General features: G+C 41.3%; 1 protein-coding gene across 3 annotated transcripts in view; it reads right to left on the reverse strand.

Annotated features, from left to right (window-relative positions):
* ADAMTS14 (ADAM metallopeptidase with thrombospondin type 1 motif 14) overlaps nucleotides 1–21,223 on the reverse strand; it is a 145,763-nt gene that overhangs the window by 60,265 nt on the left and 64,275 nt on the right. For all 3 annotated transcript variants that reach the window (XM_066600550.1, XM_066600551.1, XM_066600552.1), the window contains exons 5-7: nucleotides 18,870–18,953; nucleotides 15,061–15,217; nucleotides 1,704–1,809 (exon numbers count right to left, since the gene is read on the reverse strand). In XM_066600550.1, the coding sequence (XP_066456647.1) occupies nucleotides 1,704–1,809; nucleotides 15,061–15,217; nucleotides 18,870–18,953 (347 nt within the window). The remainder of the gene's footprint in view (nucleotides 1–1,703; nucleotides 1,810–15,060; nucleotides 15,218–18,869; nucleotides 18,954–21,223) is intronic.

Raw genomic sequence — 21,223 nt, forward strand, 5'->3', positions numbered from 1 at the left:
ATTAATTTATAAAAATGGATTAAAATCTTGTCTTCAAAACCTTTTTAAAACTCCAGTCATGTTTTATGAAAATTGCTGCAAAAAACGCTATGCTACTGCAATCTGTGAACATAGCCTAGAGAAGGTCAGGCAGAAGCAGAGACATAGACACTCACAATAGTGACTTCTCATAAGGTACCACTTTGACTGACAACCACCAATTCAGGCTGATCATAAATGTATATATTTAAAGTGAATAACATATTAATATTGGATTTTAAATGTTTTTTTGCACGAACACAAATTTTCGATGTTGACAAATGCTTCTGAAGTAAGCTAGTTGGGTTGGATAATGGAGTTCCTTTTGAATGACACAAGGAGTTCCTGACCTTTTTCTTAATCTTCTGTGGTTAGGAGTGAAATAATGTCTATGTGAAGGTAATATAGACTGCGGTTTGGAGAAAGAAAAACAAAAGCTTATGATAAATATGCTTACCAAAATGTTTAAACAATTTAATTCCCCAAAGATGTAGCTCATTCTAAGCTCCAGGTGGCCGTAGATGTAGCTTTCATGCGCTCTTAAGTTTCAGGATGTACAGATATAACAGATAGCCTCATTGCTTTACAAGCGACCCACCAAATAAGTACTGTTTGCACAAATTGTCTTATAGTTGTTGATAGATTTAACCTAGTGCAGTTTTTTTTTATTTTTCTTTTATTCGTATAGTAGAAAAAAAATAGCTTCCTCTTCAGTCCTGATCTTTGAGCAAAACTACTTGCTTCTGCAATTTTGTTCCACTGGTTCCTTTTACGTAGGAAGATGTCTGACCGTTACAAGCGCCATTTGGTGTCAGTTTGACTTTCATTTGCATGCAGCAATCATCATGAGTATGGAATATGATTGTTTGTCTCCCGTACAATTTGCATTTGTCAGCAGCGCATCCCCTGTATACACATTCCCTGTTTTTATGTCTACATAAGAGATATCATCAATGACAGATGAGATGCCCCCTGATGGTGGGTTTAGATGAAGCGATGAATGGCAAGGAATTTTGTTTGGCCACTCATTGACCCAGTAAAAGGACTGTCAATCATCCAGATGAAGACTTTATTTTTTGTTATGGATTGTTGTCTTGCTCTATAATACTATTATGCTTCAGTTTCAGGTAGCGGCAGAGGCATAACTTGAAGCTTCTGGGCCCCAGTGCAAAATCTGGAACTGGGCGCCCAACTATAATGCTTCATTGATAGTATTGGTTTGCAATGTGGGGAAGAGAGGTCTCCTAGGCCCAGGTGCAACAGTATCCTCTGCACCTCCTATATGTACGTCAGTGGGTACAGGCATAAATTGATGCTCTTGGGCCCAAATATCACACAACATATACAGTATAGTACTGGGTTCACATGGGGAAGAAGGATCTTTTAGGTTTCTTAAAGCTCCAAACTGGGGTGCAATTACAACTTTTGCAGTCCCTATAGTTACATCCATTATTTCAGCTTGCGGATAGGTGACAGGACGTTTGCAACAAAGTAGAATTGATATATGACGACATGTTCTGGTCCTTTAGAAGTAAAGCATCCCTACATCGTGAAATCATCATCTCTATACATTATACTGTTGATATGACTTTTGGTATAGTAATGCATGCCGTTGTACCACACTATATCATTTGATGAAGAAACTATATTAGAAATATCTCTTATGGAATGAAATATATACTTACACATGACCTGTTTCATGAGCTACCACAAATGCAGAAGAAAATCCATCTTCATGGTTCAGGGTACAACTCCGCAGGGGGTGGCACATCCCCGTAACTGGAGCATAACCTGGTGGGCATAAAAATATCTTGATAAGATAAGCAGCATCTTTCAGATACACATATTACTTTTTTCTTCACGCCATTTATAAATTACACCAAAATTTTTTTGTAAATTAACAGAAAATTCTTAGGTACTAATTCACAATAGTGCTTAAAATACCGTATATACTTGAGTATTAGCCGACCCGAGTATAAGCCGAGTCAATAAGTTTTACCACAAAAAAACTGGTAAAGCTTATTGACTTGAGTATAAGCCGAGCTATACTCGAGTCTATACTAGGTAAAGAAGAAATGCAACACTCACCTCCCAGCCGGCGTCTGTGTCCCCGGCGCGATGGCCTACCCGGCGGTGTAGCAAGCTGCTTGAGAATTCTCCCCACTGTCATCTCCCTGCTCGGCTTTGAATTCCCCCGCCCTCAGCACTGTGATTGGATCGAGCGTCAGCCAATCACAGCTGGCGCTCGATAAACCAATCTCAGTCATTCAGTGATGTCATCCACTGAATGGCTGTGAATGTTTGAGCGCCGCTGTGATTGGCTGGCGATCGATCCAATCACGGCGCTTACCTACACAGCGCTGACAGGGGGAATTCAAAGCGGAGCAGGGAGATAACAGCAGAGAGAATTCTCAAGCAGCTTGCTGCACCGCCGGGGAGACCATCGTGCTGGGGACACAGACGCCGGCTGGGAGGTGAGTATTGCAGGGGGGGTTTTGTTGTTTTTTGTTTTTTTTACCTCACTCGAGTATAAGCCGAGGGGGGCTTTTTCAGCATTAAAAAATGTGCCTAAAAACTAGGCTTATACTCGAGTATATATGATATATACGTACTGTAAAAGGGTCAAAACTGTATGTAACAACCGCAACCAGGATATGATCCAGGGATGAAAGTACCAACACTTAAAGAACTTTTAGATTGTTACAGTTCTGAATCCCAACTACTTTGTTTCGCCCTCTGTTTCTTCTTTCTGCTCCTCCACAGACATCCTTCCACTGTCTCTTCTGGCCTACAGTGCTGACATCTTGACCAATGTGACCTTTGCAGTCTATAGTTGGCTGCAGTAATCACATGTCCATACGACATGTCATGAATTAAGGCCAGGATGTAGAAACCAGTGGAATAGTAGTCAAGGCTCTACATGGGGGCAATTTTTTTTTCTAAACTATTATTTTACTGCATTTTTGGTTTTTACAAGTGTCCCTATCTGTGGACTTTGTTGCTGATTAGACATGAGCAAATATACTCGTTTCGAGTAATTACTCGATTGAGCACCGCGATTTTCGAGTACTTTACTCGGGTGAAAAGATTCGGGGGGCGCCGGGGGGCGGGGGGAGGCGTGGCAGAGCGGGGGGTAGCAGCGGGGAACAGGGGGGAGCCCTCTCTCTCTCCCTCTCCCCCCACTCCCCGCTGCAACTCCCCACTCTCCCACGGCGCCCCCCGAATCTTTTCACCCGAGTACGGAAGTACTTGAAAATCATGGCGCTCGGGCAAAAAAGGGGCGTGGCCGAATAGGTTTGCTCATCTCTATTGCTGATCCATTGGTAATCCACAGCAAAATCAGCAACAATTGTGGTTTGTTGCCGATGTCAAGTTCCCCATTGAACCTAATAAAGAAGATTCATGATAAAGCTGCAACTTAAAATCTACACCACAGGTCAATTTCTGCTGCAAATTTTTGTTGCAATGTGTGTATGAGATTTTTTGAAATCGTATCTCCTTGGCTTGTATTGTATTATGCCATGTAGTTGCCAAATGCGAATCCACAGTGGAAAATACTCAGCATACTGTATCTGCCACGTGTGAACATATGGTGTCCCTTGCTCAACTGTTTCTGTAACATAATGATGGCTTTCAGTGGAGGGGGCTACGTGCGGCTGAGAGTCCAACCTTAATTTAGCCCTAGTTATTGTCCAGCTGTATGTTTCCCATATCAAAATTTTTTTGTTATTTTTGCTGTGTTTTATGTCTATATATATACACACTCTTGCACAGAAAACGTTTTATGGCCCCTTACCTTTACTATTTGCAAGTAGTCATCGAAAGATTAAAAGAAAAAGTAAACATGATGGCGTACAAACTGGAGAATTATCTCAATTTCCCAGAATTGAGTAATGTCCTAGACTAGAGTTATTGGATTCCCTTGAAGTCTAACAGGCAGTAACTTGTACAAACCATGTTGACCTTACTAAGATCTTAAGATCACAGTTCAAACAAAAATGCCTGCACTGCCCAATCTGAGCTAGACACTTGTCTTCAAACAGCTATCTCTACCGATATCTGATTCAAAGTACAGTTAAGTGCTCCGAAAAATGTGTGTGCGCCCTTTTGTCTCTGCCTGACAAGTCCTAAGATGAGATCTTACACAATAATTTTTGGAAATTGGAAGTGCAGTATATCCAGCAGGGAGGTTGCTCTTTGAAGAGGTAAATTGTTTATAAGACATGTTCCCGTTTGCGTGCAGCTTATCGTATCTGTCTTCTATTCCTTGAGCAGTATGCAGACACTCAAGAAATCAAGGGACATAACTGGCACTGAGGATCACATTCTATTCCCGCCAATACCAGCAAGTTAGGCCTTGTCTTCTGGGAGCTCGCGTGCAGCAGAGGATAATATTAAGACTTTAACCCCTTCATGACGCGGCCCTTTTTTTTCTCCATTTTCGTTTTTAACTCCTTAATTTATCAATCAACATCGCTGTATGAGGGCTTGTTTTTTGTGAGACGAGTTGTATTTTTCAATGGTGCTATTTAATGTACCATATAATGTACTGAAAAACTTTAAAAAAATTCTAAGTGGAGTGAAACGAAAAAAAAACAACAACATTCCGCCATCTTTCAGTGCGTCTTGTTTCTACGGCGCACAAACTGCAACAAAAACGACATGATAACTTTATTCTATGGGTCGGTACGATTGCTACGATACCAAACTTGTATAGCTTTTTTTTTTACTATACTCCTCTTTTTTTTCCCAAAGACATTTAATTTTTTTCAATTATTTTCTGCGGTCATCTTGTGAGCGAAATAACCATTTAATTTTTTCGTCGATGTAGTTCAGCAATGGCTCATTTTTTGCGGGATGTCCTGTATATGGCCAAACGGCTGATCGCGGCTATTGCCCGCGGGTGTCCGCGACCTCTCTGCATACATACCCCAACACTCCAGGACGTAAATGTACATCCTGGAGCAGGAAGGGGTTAATGCTCCAGGACATACAGTAACATCCTGGGCATGTGGGGTTTGTAAGGAGGATGATCAAGAGCTGATCCAACTCCATACAATGCAGGTGCTGGCTGTTTCTCATAGCTGACATCCACCAGTAACAGCCACGATCAGCACTCACGCTGATCACTGCTGTTAACCCTTTCTATACCCCAATCAGATCTCCCCTACAATGAGATCATTGGGTGCCATTCGGTTGCCATTACAGGGGGGGGGGGGGGGGAGGCATCTGAAAGCCCCAAGGGCTGCTATTGCAGATTGCCTATCAAACCATGCCTGTGCCATAGTTTGATAGCTGCCTGTCAGATCATGGTATAATGTTATACTATGTTATTACATCATACTACAAGAGCAATCAATTGATCGCAAGTTCAAGTCCCCTGTGGGGACAAAAAAAATGTAAAAATCAGTTTTAAAAAGCTATATTAATAATAAAAATGTAATCAAAAACACATGTACTCCAAAATGATACCAATAGAAACTACAGGCTGTCACACAAAAAATAAGCCCCCACTCAACTATGTCGACGAAAAAGTAAAAAAATTATGGCTGCCAGAAGATGGCGTCAGAAATTATTTTTTTGCAATTGTTTTTTATTTTTTAACCTCTTTCCCCTACAGGACGTAAGGGTACATCATGGCAGCAGGGTACTTCCCGCAACTGGACGTACTCTTACATCATGTGGATAGCGTAAGATCATAAGAGATCTCACGCTATCCGGCAGCGGGAGCCCGCTGTCACTGATAGCCCGCCTGCCTCTTCAACACGGGGGTGCATCGGAGATGCGACCCCGACTGTTAACCCTTTTCGTGCCGCAATCTATGTGCATCGCGGCATGGGAAGGGTTCACAGAGGGAGCGCTCTCCCTCTGTGATGTCAGCTGGCTCTCGCAATATAATCAGAAAGAGCCCGACTGGTTGCCATGGTAACAGGATACCAACTACAGGCGTCCTGTATTACCACTGCCTATGATCGCTGTAATAAGCGATAAGGCATTGCAGGAGAGAAATCCTGCAACACCTTATCAAAATGATCATCGGTGCTATGGTGTATGTCTCCCAGAGGGATATAAATTATATTAAAAAAAGATGAAAATAATGTACAAAAAATAGAAATGTAAAAAAAACAACTTTTTTTCGTGCTTTTATTCATATTAGCAAAAAAAAAAAAAATCCCACATATTTGGTATCATTGTCTCCATAACGACACGCACAATAAGTTGAACATGCTTTTTATTCTTCATGGCAAAAAGCGTTAAAAAACATGAAAAAACTGAGGCAAAATGCTAATTTTTAGCATTTTGGCTCCCAAAAACGCAAAAAAAGTGATCAAAAAAGCCGTATGTACCCCAAAATAGTACCAATAAAAACTACATCTCGTCTCGCAAAAAAAAAAAAAGCCCTCACAGAGCTCCGTCCATGGAGAAATAAAAAAGTATAGGACTTTGAATGCAGAGATTTAGAGAAAAAAAAAAAGATTTCCAAAAAAAGGGTTTCTAATGCAGAAAATTGGAGAAACCTGAAAAAAATATAAGAGTTTTGGTATTGTTGTATTCGTACCGGCCCGCAGAAAAAATGTATTGTGTCATTTAGGCCTCCCTCACACAGGGCGTTTTATACAGCGTTTAGCGCTGCCTTTTCAGCCCAGCGCTAAACGCTGTACAACACTCCCATTCATTTCATTGGGGCTACTCACACAGGGCTGAAAACGTAGCGCCTCCCAACGCTGCATTTTGACAGCGATGCATGTTCTATTTTTGGGCGTTTTCAGCCCTGCGTCGCCCATTGAAATGAATGGGCAGCGGTTTTGGCACTGCTAAAAACGCGGCAACACTTGGTGCCGTGTTTTTGGCAGCGTTAACCGCTCGCCGATTTTCGGGGTGAGGGCTTGTAATAGAAGCCCTACCCCGAAAAACAGTCCCAGCGGGCTAGAGAAAAAAAAAGAAAGTAATACTCACCTAGCCGCTGCAGTCCGGGTCGCGGCCGCTGGTCTCTGCCGCTGATTCGGGCTTCCTCGGCACAGCAAAGTCTATTGCCGGAGGCCAGGTTTGAGAACCTGGCCTCCGGTAATAGAGTGCTGTGATTGGTTGTCGGTGCTTGCTCGATACCCAATCGTAGCCCTTCATTGACTGTCTCAGCCAATCAGCGCCGGCAAGCTCTGATTGGCTGAGACAGTCAATGAAGGGCTGTGATTGGGCATCGAGCAAGCACCGACAACCAATCATAGCACTCTATTGCCGGAGGCGAGGTTCTTAAACCTGGCCTCCGGCAATAGACTTTGGGGTGCCGAGGAAGCCCCGGATCAGCGGCAGAGAGCAGCGGCCGCGACCCGGACAGCAGCGGCTAGGTGAGTATAGCTTTTTTTTCTTTCTTTTCAGCATTCTTGGCTGCGTTTTCAGCCGAGCTGAAAACGCAGCCAAAACGCTGGCATAAAGTATGCCAGCGCTGCTGAAACGGGGCGGAATCTGCAAACGCCCTGTGTGAGGGAGGCCTTATGCTGCATGGTTAATGCTTTAAAAAAAAAATCTATGGCAGATTTGATGCGTTTTCTTTCCCTGCGATCATAAAAAAAATTATAAAAGTTTTACAATATAGTCTATGTACCCAAAAATAGCACAGATAAAAACTACAGTTTGCCACGCAAAAAACAAACCCTTATACGGCCGCATTGACGGAAAAGTGAAAAAGTTATGGCTTTTGAAAAATGGAGATTAAAATCCACCAAAAATCATTGCGTCCTTTAGCCAAAAATAGGCCATGTCCTGAAAGGGTTAAAACTAGTACAGCAAAAGAAAAACTATATAAATTTTGTATCACGGTAATCGTACGACCCATAGAATAAAGTTATCATGTCATGTTTGCTGTAGTTTATACACCGTAGAAACAAGACCCCCTAAAGATGGCAGAATTGCGTTTTTTTTCTTCATTTTACTCCAATTAGAAGTTTTTTAAAAGTTTTTCAGTACATTATATGGTACATTACATAATAATAATTGAAAAATATAATTTGTACTGCAAAAAAACAAGCCATCAGGCAGTTACGTCGATGGAAAAATAAAAGAGTTATGATTTTTGAAAGTTGGTAGAAAAAAACGAAAATGCAAAAAAAGGGCCATGTCCTTAAGGGGTTAAAGAGTAACTAACCTTTTTTTTTTAATTCACTAAGTTCACATAGTAAAAGCTTTTTTTTAGGCTATCAGGTAATAAATTTGCCCCAAACCTAATGCCTTTTGAACACATATAGTAACGTTGCCAGCCATAGTGTACCCATCACAGTGCCAACTAGAGTGCCTCTTCTCATTCCTGTTGCCATTTTCATGTCATTGGTGATTCAGTGATGGAAATAATCACTGGCATTTGTCCTTGATGCCTGTTCAATAGTGATTGCATACATGCACATTTACACACAGCACAAGTCTACACATGCTACTGTACAGGCAGCAGGGACAAACATTGGTCATGCTATCGTCACTGAAACACCTAGGAACCTGGGAGAAAAAGATTACTCTTTCAGAATATACGAGGTTTCCTCTTTTAGTAAGCATGTACTGTATGATTGATGATTTCTGTACTCAAAGACTAGAGTTGAGTGAACATACTCTGCCGAGCTTGATGCTCGTTCAAGCATTAGCATACTCGAGAGAACAAACCTAAAAAAAAAAAAGTTCGGCACCCAGCGTCCCACATACAAAAATGTAGTCACTGGGGTTCGTTACTCGAGTAGAGCTCTCGAATTTTACGAAAAGCTCGACTCAAATAAAGCGGACTCCAGCATTTGGGTGCTCGCTCATCTCTATCAAAGACTTTTACTCTTCCAATGATGAAATGTCCTACACATTATGGACTACTCCATTGATGTACCTTGCATCACACAATGAATGCAGCTAGGGCATGTTCAATAGAACTCATTTGGGTCTGAGACAGTAATGCTTGAATTCATACTTCTTATATAAAAAAAAAAAATATGCCAGGAGTTAACTTGTACTGAATGACTCTTAACTTGTGGTCACAGGATTAACTAGAAACAAATGCAATACTAAAATGCTAAAGTGGTAGCACAGTTGGTAAGAAGCCAGTTCAACACTGGCATTCTTAACAGTTAGATCATCTCAGCTTCATGTGCCAAGAATACATTAGTGGCAAAAAAAGAGAAAGGCTTTTAGCCAAGAGACAAAAATAAATTACTAATTGTGGAAGCATCTAAGTTTCAACTGTGAGCCAAATATATAACAAGTCTTTAGTCTGAAAGGTTAATTGGCAAAAAGAACAAATAAGTCCAGTTTATGTGACTATGTCTTAGCTTATTAAGTGACCTGTACTTTAGTCATTGCTATGCTGCAAATCAATGGTGACAACCTTTTCTTCATGGCAGATGTTTAAAACATTTGCACCTAAGTCTCAAACTTCCACTGTTTGCACGTATGTATGTATGTAAACCCCAATTCCAGAAAAAGCTCTGAACAATCTACATAACTGTTAAGAAATAAAGAATTCAATAATTTGGAAATTTAATATGACCGTATTTTATTAAAAATAGAACATGGAACACATATCAGAAGGTGAAAGGGAGACATTTTCCATTTCATTAAAAAAATAATTAACTTATTTAGAAATTGATGGCAGCGACACATTTCAAAAAAGTTGGGACAGGGATAACAAATGGCTGGAAAAGTAAGAGGTACTAATGAAACAGCTGGAGGGTCAATTTTCTACTAAGTCGTATGACTGTATAAAAAGAGCATGTTAGAGAGGCAGAGTCTCTCAGAAGCAAAGATGATCAGAGGTTCACTGATCTGTGAAAAACTTTGCTTAAAAATTGTGGAACAATTTTAGAAAAATGTTCTTCAATGCAAAACTGCGAAGACTTTGAATATCCCATTAACCATAGTACATAGTATTATCAAAAGATTCAGAGAATATGGAGAAATTCATGTGCAAAAGGGACAAGGCCAACAGTCAATATTCGATGCTCCAGAGCTATGGGCTCTCAGGCGTAATAATGTGATATAAATTACTGCATGGGTTCAGGAAGACTTCATTGTCTGTGAACACAGTGCGTCGTGCAATCCACAAATGCAAATCAAAGCTGTATGATGAAAATAAGAAGTGAGATCAACACAATCTCAAAACACCAGCCTCTTCTGTGGGCCAAAGTTCATTTAAAATGGACTGAAGCAAAATGGAAAACTGAGGAATCAAAATGTGAAATACTTTTTGGAAACCACAGATGCCATGTCCTGCGGACTCAAGAGGAGAGGGGCCATGCAGGTTGTTATCAGTGCACAGTTCACTAGCCTGCATCTCTGATGGAATGGGGATACATTAGCACCTATGGCATGGGCAGCTTACACATCCTGAAAAGCACTATTAATGCAGTATACAGAGGTTTTAGAACAACATATGCTCCATACAGACAATGTCACTTTCAGGGAAAGCCTTGCATATCTCAGCTAGACAATGCTAAACCACATACTGCATCCATCACAACCGCATGTCTTCCCAGAAGAAGAACCCGGGTGCAGTCAAGACCTTTCACTAAAAGGAAACATTTGGCACACTATGAAATGAAAAATCCAGCAAAGAAGACCCAAGACTCATGAGGAGCTAGAATCCTACATCAGGCAAGAGTGGGACAACATTCCTTTCCCTAAACTTCAGCAATTGATCTATTCACTTCCCAGACGTCTACAGACTGTTTTAAAAAAAGAGAGATTGCTACACAATAGTAGACACAGCCCTGGTCAACTTTTTTGAGATGTGTTGCTGCCATTAATTTGTAAATTTGTTAATTTTTTCAAATGAAATGGAAGAATGTCTCCCTTTCCCCTTTGGATATGTGTTCTATGTTCTATTGTGAATAACACATGGCTAAATGAGATTTGCAAATCATTGCATTCTTTTTTCTTTACACTTATTTACATCTTACACAGCGTCCTAATTTTTTGGTAATTGGGGTTGTATGTTTATTTAAAAAGGTCAAAAGATCATAACATCCCATTAACTGGCATGTCTAATGGAACTGAGGATTTTACAGAATTCCACTTTACAATTACTTATTTAACATGAATATCCACCTTGGAACACCATTTCATGTTTTAGTTCAAAACTCTATACTGACTTATTTCATAATATATCTACATAGAAAAAGGGAACGTCAACCCCAAAGCGATGATAAATGATAGCTAAAGGGGTTGTCCGAGATAAAATGTTTTGGTAAAAACATGTCCTCCATGGCCAAAAATAACAAACAAGCTCATATCTCTCTTGGCTCCCTGTTTTTCCCTCGTTGACAGCTCTAGTTCTCCGTTCCGATGTATTGTTTACAGGCTGCTGCAGCCAATGGCAGAGCTTGGCGATCCATCGCTGAGCTTGTCTTCGGCTGCTGCACCTGTAAACAATACGTCAAAGTGGAGATTCAGAGCAGTCAGCGGAGGACAAGTGAGGAGCTGGGAGAGATGAGTATGAGCTCACTTGTTATTTTTGGCCATAGGGGACCCATTTTTATCAAAACATTTTGTCCTTAAGTGATAAAATTCTGGATATCTGTTACCAGTGGGATTTACTCCATATGAATGCATTTTGCTTCCATTAAACTCATTTATATCTGGATGCAGAAACATCTGCTAGAGAAGGGTGTAGGTATTCAGAATTTAACTATAACGTGGTTTGCATCTGTGTTAGGTACATCACTGTTGCTGGCCGGAGATGATCTAGACATGCTGTGGGACCTGTGCAGAGGTCATTTTGCAGGGAGAGGAGAAGATAGCCACAGCCTGTGAGGTGAGTATTTTTTTTTAATTTAGTGTGGCTAGTGGTTATTTTTGGAGGAGGGCTTATATTTCAAGACCCCTGTCCCACCTGAAAATCAGGGTAGGGCTTAGTTTCAGGGAAAAACGGTAGTATGCATGGCTGAAAGAAGACAAATGTCCATCCAGTTCAGCCTGTTTCCACTCCTCTCCTGAAGAAGGTACTGGAATAAATACCTTGCAGAGGAGAGTGCAGTCTTTGCAAACCATTTGGATGCTAGGGGGTTGTTTGGAGTCTTTATCTAAGCTAAGAATTTGTTGCGTTAAAATTGAAAGCAAAGTGGATTTAGAGGTTAGCAGCCAGAAGCAGCAAACAAGTGATGTTTCCTGATAGCCCAAAAAATCTTGTAGATGTGACACCTTTTAATGGCTAACAAAAATATATGATGTTACAGCAAGCTTTCAAGGATATCTCGCCCCCTTCGTCAGGCTAATGAACTAGTGAAAACTAGTCCACAAACTAGCAAAACTAGTTTGGATGGCACATAATAACATACAGATGCAAAAGGGAGGGGGACACACTCCTCTTGATCTAAATAAATGTTCACAAACAGAAATTTGAGACTTGAAAAAACACCAGACAGTCTGAGCAGAGAGACAAACACTAAATCAGTTCACTAAGCTGAGAAATGCAACAGTTTTATGATGTCTCTTATCACTAATGCACACATAACAAGATAGAAATACTACCTCAACAGCACCACCTATTGGATGGAAACATTCTTCCAATCAATTTCTCAATTCTTATGAGAAAAACAAAAAATGATTGGGAAGAGGACACCCATCTTGACCTCCTTCAGACCTTTCATATTCCCCACCTATGCAAGAAACCCGGGCTGAGGTTCCATACATGATTACTTGGTTTCTCTTACTGAAAACAATTACGCTTTATTCTACTGGCTAACACGGTACCAAACCTTTTTTAATATTACCTGATAGACCTTTGGTCTAAAAGGCAATTTTTGGAATGCGGGATGTTTTTTTGTTACTAAGCAAAAGACTAAGGCCTCATGTCCACGGGGAAAATCGGGCCCGCTACGGATTCTACATGTAGAATCTGCAGCGGGTCCCTCCTGCCCCGCGGACATGAGCGCTGAAAATAATAATTTATAAGAATTTACCTATCCGTAGCGGGCGGAGAAGCTCTGCTCTTCCTCACGGCTGGATCTTCTTTTTCGGCCGGCGGATGAATTCCTCACGCCGGCGGCACGTCGCCGGCACGTCGTCGACGTGCCGCGCGCATGCGCCGGGCACATCCGCCGAGCCGAAGCAAGGGAGATGCGGCCGTGAGGAAGAGAAGACCTTCCCGGCCCGCTGCGGGTGAGTAAATTCTTTTAAATTCCTATTTTAGGTCTCCCGCGGATCCGGACGGCTTCCATAGGCTTCAATAGAAGCCCGCGGGAGCCGTCCCCGCGGGAGACCCGCACGAAAATGGAGCATGGTCCAGATTTTTTCATGCTCCATTTTTTTTAAAATCACTTTTATTGACGATCCGCGGGTATTTATCTACCCGCGGGTGGTCAATGCATCCCTATGGGGTGCGGATCCGCGCGCGGGAGAAGAGTTAAAATCCGCTGCGGATTTTAATTCTTATTTTCCCCGTGGACATGAGGCCTTAGGCCTCATGTCCACGGGGAAAATCAGGCCCGCTACAGATTCTCCATGGAGAATCCGTAGCGGGTCCCTCCTGCCCCGCGGACATGAGCGCTGAAAATAAGAATTAATAAGAATAACTTACCCGCAGCGGGCCGGGCACATCTTCTCTTCCTCACGGCCGGATCATCTTTCTTCGGCCGGCGGATGTATTCGGCACGGCGGCGGCGTGTCGCGCGCATGCGCCAGGCACATCTGCCGAGCCGAAGCAAGAAGATCCGGCCGTGAGGAAGAGAAGACGGGCCTGGCCCGCTGCGGGTAAGTTATTCTTATTTTAGGTCTCCCGCGGATCCGGACGGCTTCCATAGACTTCAATAGAAGCCTGCGGGAGCCGTCCCCGTGGGACACCCGCACGAAAATGGAGCATGTCACGCTTTTTTACATGCTCCATTTTTTTTTATTCACTTTTATTGACCATCCGCGGGTATTTATCTACCCGCGGGTGGTCAATGCATCCCTATGGGGTGCGGATCCACGGGTGGGAGAAGAGTTAAAATCTGCTGCGGATTTTAATTCTTCTTTTGCCCGTGGACATGAGGCCAAAAGGTTAAGCAAATGACACTGTTAGTAGAGGAAATACTTACAATAATATATTGGTGATGGAAAGGTGTTATGACATATCTCTTAGGCCACTCTAACATGGGCGTACTATCATTGCACGGCACGTGCACAATGTTCATGTGGGAGACACTCAATGCCAATAGCACATTGATTTGTATTGGGCCACTCACACCAGTGTACTCTATATTGAAGCGTATTATGCATGCATACAAGTGCATGGGGATTGGCGGCACGCAGCAAATATGCATGTCATTGTGTATTTGCTGAGTGCCCAGGCACGAGTGATTCAAATATGGCACACACGGTTATTTGAGCCCGGCTTTAGTTATTACAATTGTATTTATTCTTGAACTACATGGCATTCCATTTAACTTCTAGATACTCAATATACCAATAACCTTCTAAACTGAAGCTAGCTTTTCACAGACGATCGTTACAGGGGGTGGACAAAAATATGGAAACATTGTACGAAATGCATGCCTTAAATTACATGGGATTATAAATCATATTTCAATAAGACATGTAGAGACTGATTTTAAGTGGAGGTAATATGACACAGATGCTGCCGGGCAGAAGTGAACATCTGCCCAAGCATAAGGGTTCCATTGGTCAGGGGTTTGAGTCACTCAGTTGCTGTTACCAGCCGTCTCCCAAAACCACCCAGAGCAGGGAAAGAGGTGACGTAAACACAAATTTGGAGGGAAAGCTCTCAGCCAAGCAGGGGTCAAAAGGGAAGCTCAATGCTAATGACTAAAATCCAATGCATTTTGTATTGTGTTTCCATATTTTTGTCCACCCCCCTGTATTGGTTGACATGTTTTAGTAAGATTTCATCAAAATTCATGGCCAGTCCTGACAAAGTCAACTGTAATTCAGTTTTAATGGTCTTCTAACATTAAGTACTATTGACGATGTTCATGTATTGCACGAAACAACAAGTTCATTTCCTATCGGTAAGTATTTGTCATCAGTACCAACCAGCTTGATGCACATACCTGGTTGACATCATACATTATACAGTACCTTGCATACCTGCAGGACCAAAATCTTGCCTGGTGAGAAAGACAGCATGATCGTGGTGTTCTGCATGATCTGGATCTGAACGCTGCTGGGAATGGGCCCAGCGACATACTTGTTCAAGACTCCTAGATGGATTTCCACGTTCTATGAGACTAATAGACTAAAGAGGAAACAGACAAATGTCAGCACTTATTTCAACAACCATGGAAACATTATAAATAGTTCTGGAATGAAAGTACTTTATTATTTAATGAGTTAATACTCAGTTAAGTTGTTCCGCTATTTTAACTCTTTGTCAGGCAGTTCTGAAGGACCAGTGAAAAAGGATTCGTTAGAACCAAGGTTTCAGAAAGTGGACATGAGTGATACTTTGCTACTCTGTACTTCGTACACAAGGAGACTTTATGGTGCCACGTAGAGTCAATTTGCCTCCATGCAGTGGAGCCTTAGGGACCTTTCACACATGATGGAATTACTCAGCAGTACGCAGCCAAATCCGCAGCTGTGAAATTCCACATCAAAATCTTCTGGTCAAACTGCGAATTTTGATACAAAATTGTATGCAGGTTTTAAGCTATTTTTGCAATTCCGCATCAAAATCTGCAGGTAGTCTGTGGATTTTGATGGAACATTTACCACTGTGAAAGGTCCCTTAGGCCTTCTATGTGCCACCATGTAGTGCTCCATACAGTGCCATACAGTGAATAGTTCAGCAATTCAGTGTCTGATGGAGCATCCACACTGACTTCCACAAAAAAGCCTGGATGGAGGTACAGTATGGTCCCATAAAAGTCTCTCTGCTGAATTATGACTTTTCACAAGTCACACTATGTACATAGTTGTTATACACCTGTGCTATGGGTTTTAATAGCTCCTATTCAGTTCAATGAGAGCTATGGAAACAGCGCTTGGCTGTGGAGCTCAGCTCTTTCCGTAGGCTCTGACCAGAGGGCCGGTAACTATAGCAGCAGTTTCCCATCTCACCTACAGAAAGCCAAGATGGGAACATCCCTATAAAATTCGACTGGCTCGTTTTGCTATGTAAAGGGGTCTTAAATGTTTACATTGCTCAGAGCATAATTAATACTGATCATTTTAATCTATAAGGTAGATGAGGCTCTACTACCGTAATACCATTCATATAGCTTTGTTTCCAATTGGTAATCATTGGTGCAATCACAATAAAACACAAGTATTTTCTCTGATTAAAAAATGAGAATAATTTTGCCAGGTGAAGTATAGTGATACTAAAGTCGAAGAATTCTCCACATTCTGCTAATATTCCACACTGAGAACTTTGGCCAATAGGCAGAGCAACATAAATTATATCAATATGAAAGAATGTATGTCCGACCTCCATGTACCCCTTATTGAGCGCAACCAATTTTGGCCTTGAGGCCTGTCGTCGTAACTAATATAGTTTTCTATCTGCATAAATACGAGGGGGTGCTGATAAGTCTTTGGCTTTACCCAGAAAGAAACGAGATAGGAAGATGAAACTTTACATTTATTCCACATACTCTCCACTGATGTCAACACATTTCTTACATTGATATTTCAAGTTCTGTAGGCCTTGCAAAAAGAAGGATTTCGGTTGTGCCTCAAACCAGTCATCCGTAGCAGCCATGGCATCAGAAATGGTGTGAAATTAGGTACCCCTGAGGTGTTTCTTCACGTTTGGAAACAGATGATAGTCAGAGGGAGCTAGATCTGGTGAATAAGGTGGGTGGTCAACCAGCTGGAAGCCTTGCTCTACCAGTTTTGCCGCAGTCGCTTGTGCAGTGTAAGCGGAGGCATTGTCTTGCAGGAACAAGATTCTTTTGGACAGCTTTCCGAGCCTTTTGGCCTTCAGAGCTGCCTTCAATTGGTCCACAAGTTCAATGTAATACCTTGCATTGATGGTGGAACCATTTTGAAGGTAGTCCACTAGCAGTATGCCTCCTTATCCCAGAACACAGACGTCATCATCTTTGTGGCTGATTTTTGCACCCTGAGAACCACTGAGCCTCCACTCTTTTGACTGCTCCTTGGTTTCAGGCTCATACAAATAAATCCAGGTCTCATCCATAGTGACCAGTCAAGCCAGGAAGTTCTTATCAGTCCGGAAACGCTGACAAATGGACCGGGAAGTTTTCACTCGCATGCTTTTCTGATCTGTTGTCAAACATTTGGGGACCCACTTTGCAGATAGCTTCTTCATGTTCAAATGTTCATGGATAATGACACAAACACGTTCACCAGAAATCCCCATCATGTCGACTATTCCTTTAGCTGAAATTCGCCGATTCTCCAGTATGATGTTGTGCACAGCATCGACGATCTCCGGAACAGCAACCTCTCACGGTCGTCCTAGACGTTTCTCATCATTGGTGCTGAAGTGCCCCATTTTAAATTTGACAACCCAGTTCTTAACTGTAGAATATGAAGGGCATTGATCCCCCAATGTCTCTGACATACCACCATGAATATCCTTTCCTTGCAGAAACAAGAATTTTATCACTCCTCTGCTCTCATTTGCTGTGAATATCGCCTTAGACTCCGCCATTTTGTTTTCCCGCATGCCTAGATCACTGTTGCCATAAGCTACAAACACAAAATTTTGAAAACATATATTAGACACATAAGGCTTTCATGTGATGTAACATTCGTTACCATATAAACAAAAAAAGAACACAAAGCCAAAGACTTATCAGCACCCCCTCGTATATGAGGGCTATTTTTTTTCATATTATTTAATACCACCATTTTCTTGGCACCTCTCTCAGACCAGAAAATGGTGGTATTAAATCATATGTAAGTGAAGTAATCACTTAATTTAGGTGACACCCAAGGGATATCATTCCCTTATCAATCAGGTATGCCTAATTACTATTTGATGCATTGGAGAAGAAAATCAGAAACACTCAAGTGAAGTTTCCAAACTCTTCTCTTTTATCACTACAATGCAAGAGGTTATGTAGTGTGGCATCCCCCACAAAGTCTACAACATTTGTGATACTTCTCTCTTAGGAAAACATTACAAAGGTTAATTATGACAAAGCTGCATGCTCAGTGTCTGAGACCCTCTTAGTAAAATTTCACTACAATGCTTCTTTTGCACACATACTTCTTGCTATGCACATGGCACAAATTTTGTACACTACTGCATAAAATATAATTCAATACTTTCACAATATAATTCAATACTTTCACACCCCTCTTTTGCCATAGCTACCTATCAGCCCCTGTGCATCCTCTCCCTTTGTTCTGATTGGCTAGTTGTCACAGTCACTATCCTTGGCCCTTACCAATCTTGCCTGTTGCCACAGGAGGCTGGCTGCCAATTAGAGCTTATCTTTTACAAGTCATGGCACAGGAACAGCTTTTGTGACCGTGTCATGACTATGCTGTACATTAAAGGGATATTCCATTCAGAAGCATCTATTACCTAATAACTGCATACTTAACTGCAGCTTTATTCCAATATCTTCTAGCCGTGACCTGTGGAAATTGGGTCTTCCATTTTGGCAATTGGTGAGACACCCACTGATCTAGTATTTATTACCTAGGATAGGTGATAAATGCTTATGATCAGAATACCCCTTCAAGAGCAAGATTCAGGCACTGTGAAATATTTCATACAATTCTCTCTTTTGGCTTCAATAATAATAATATTCTTAACAATATACTTTTATTATATAGCACCAACATGTTTAGCAGCACTCTACAAATCGAACTGAATCACTTCCAATAATCCATAAGTATACTACATGTGTACTATTTAGCGAGATAACAAACACTTATATGCAAACAACAACGTCATGATTCCTTACCTGCCTGTATCCTACCATGATCATTCGGACCAACACAATGTTGATATGTACCCCCAGCGATTCATCGTGGTAAATTTCATCTACCTGAAACACAAAAAATCGAATTATTTAAATACAAGATCATTTTATGTGTTTCATATATCTGATATGTAAAGATAAAAGTCCATAGTGCCAAAAATATCGAGAATGTGAATTCAGAAACTGTATGAGGAGCATGGTCTGCTATGTTTTATTGGAAATGTAATACAAAAAGCTGGTATATTGGATGAGACTCGTGATCCTCAGGATGTATGTTAACCATGTTAATTGTGGTCATTGCTGAGGGGGTTTAGTTGTTTCTCCTCCCTTGCTCTTTCTGTACACCAAATTATTGTGCTTCATGTTCTAAATTTGTTTCGTCGTGCTTTGCTTGTATGTGGAATGTACATACTTCAATAAAACGAATAAAAAAAAAACCCTGGTATATTATAAAACCTTTTATTTTATAGTAGTGCTGAAAGTGTTGAAACCTATGAACTGTAAGGAAGAGAGAGAGGACAACTAGCAATAAGAAATCTCCTTCCTTCCGGATCAAGGTATCATATATCCTACTGATTTTGCCTTTTCATTCCTAGAACATAGTTCCAATTGTGCTCCTCGTGAATGAAGGATGAAATTGCTTTGAAAGATTTCAAAGCCAAATAAAGAAACCTATATCAGAGGATGAACTTTTTGAGGAGTCTCCATAGATACATTAATAACCGTATTTTATTCCCTTCCCCCTTTTAACACTTGTTTTAACAGTTCCACAAACTTTACTGAGGCCTAGCTGGAAACCAAAAGGGGGTGTCCAAGTTATGTATTTTATATAGTTTTGGGTCCTCTGTGCCCAAAATATATAAAATAAATGTACTCATTGTGGTGCTGGACCTGGTGATGTCCGGTAAACTTATCACGTGGTCTTCTAATGTATAAGCCCCCAGCAGATTTAGAGGATGTTACTTAGGACTTCCCTATCAGGCTTTCAATTGGCTGCAGGTGTTAAATGGGTAAACAACCCACGTCTTTGTTGCTGCCGAAGTAAACTGAAGATCAGACCGAGACGAGGGAGCAGCCCTGCAGTGGGAGGTGAGAACCAATTACCCCCACTGTAACCAATTATTCAGAAAATTTTCCTAATAAAAGGAAGTTAGAAAAATCTTGTGGTATATCGTGTTAAGTCAAAAAGAAGTTATTTAAAGTGTAACTGTGCTTTCTAAAAACTCTTAACGTGTCATAGGGACATGTCAAACATTTTGATTACTGGGGATCCAGCTGTAGACACCCCTACAATCACTAGAATGAGCCAGCTGTTGCACTTGGCTGAATGCGGTCACTGTTCGCCAGCTGCAGATAGAATGAATAAGAAATATCGATTACTGAGCTTTGTTATTGGCTGCAGCTCACGTGACTTCCTGTTAAATGGGCGGGACTGGAGCTGTAAACACAGAACTGAGCGGGAGACTGAGCACCAGTGTGGGCCACAGCAGGAGCAGGGAGACACTATTTTTTATGTTACTGCATGGGGAAGGGGTTGTACCGAAATATTACAACCCAGACAACCCCTTTAATGGGACAACCTCTCAACTGAAATCCACCATTGTGCTAATTATTGATTTAAAACATCTTGCACTATTGTGCATTTAATTTAATATAGGTGTCTAACCTCCCCAATGTCAAGTTCATTGGTTTGCATACAGTTAACTAATGGGAGGCCATAGACAGAGCTTTTTTATTCTCAGCCGAGAATAGATAAGCGTAAACATCTCTTGCCATGCACATTAGATGTATATCCTCCAAATCCAACAATCTTGACGGAACCATTCGACCATCTAATGTGAATGGGGACCTTCTGATTCTACCAGACAGTAGATGTCAAGTTGGACTTCAGCTTACCCAATCATTTTGTTTTTGAAGACATGAGCTGCTGCCTGAGGTGTCTGGCAGCGTTTACTCCACGCTCTCTTTTGAGAGAGATAGTTGTCTGCCAATTGAGCGTTCGTCCAAAAACTAACGTGTATGAGCAGCTTAAGAGGTGTCATAGATTTATGAGAAGAAAACACAGCTAAAATTATATGTTTGGTAACAGATAGCTACATAAGACATAGATTATTTTAGCAGACCCACCACTGTTGATTTGGCCAGTCTCTTATCAGCTTAGTGTAAGAATTGAGAGACTTTCCCAGCAAGAACCTCTAGCCTTAAGGAAACTGAAATTGAGCAACCTTTTGTGCTTTGATGAGAAAGCCACCTGCAGGTTACTGTTTCCCAGAGAGGATATCAGTTCTAAGCAATAATAAAATGTTCTTATGGCTGCTCAGAGAACAATATTGACG

This window comes from Eleutherodactylus coqui, chromosome 4, assembly GCF_035609145.1.
Source record: "Eleutherodactylus coqui strain aEleCoq1 chromosome 4, aEleCoq1.hap1, whole genome shotgun sequence".
NCBI classification, from domain to species: domain Eukaryota; kingdom Metazoa; phylum Chordata; class Amphibia; order Anura; family Eleutherodactylidae; genus Eleutherodactylus; species Eleutherodactylus coqui.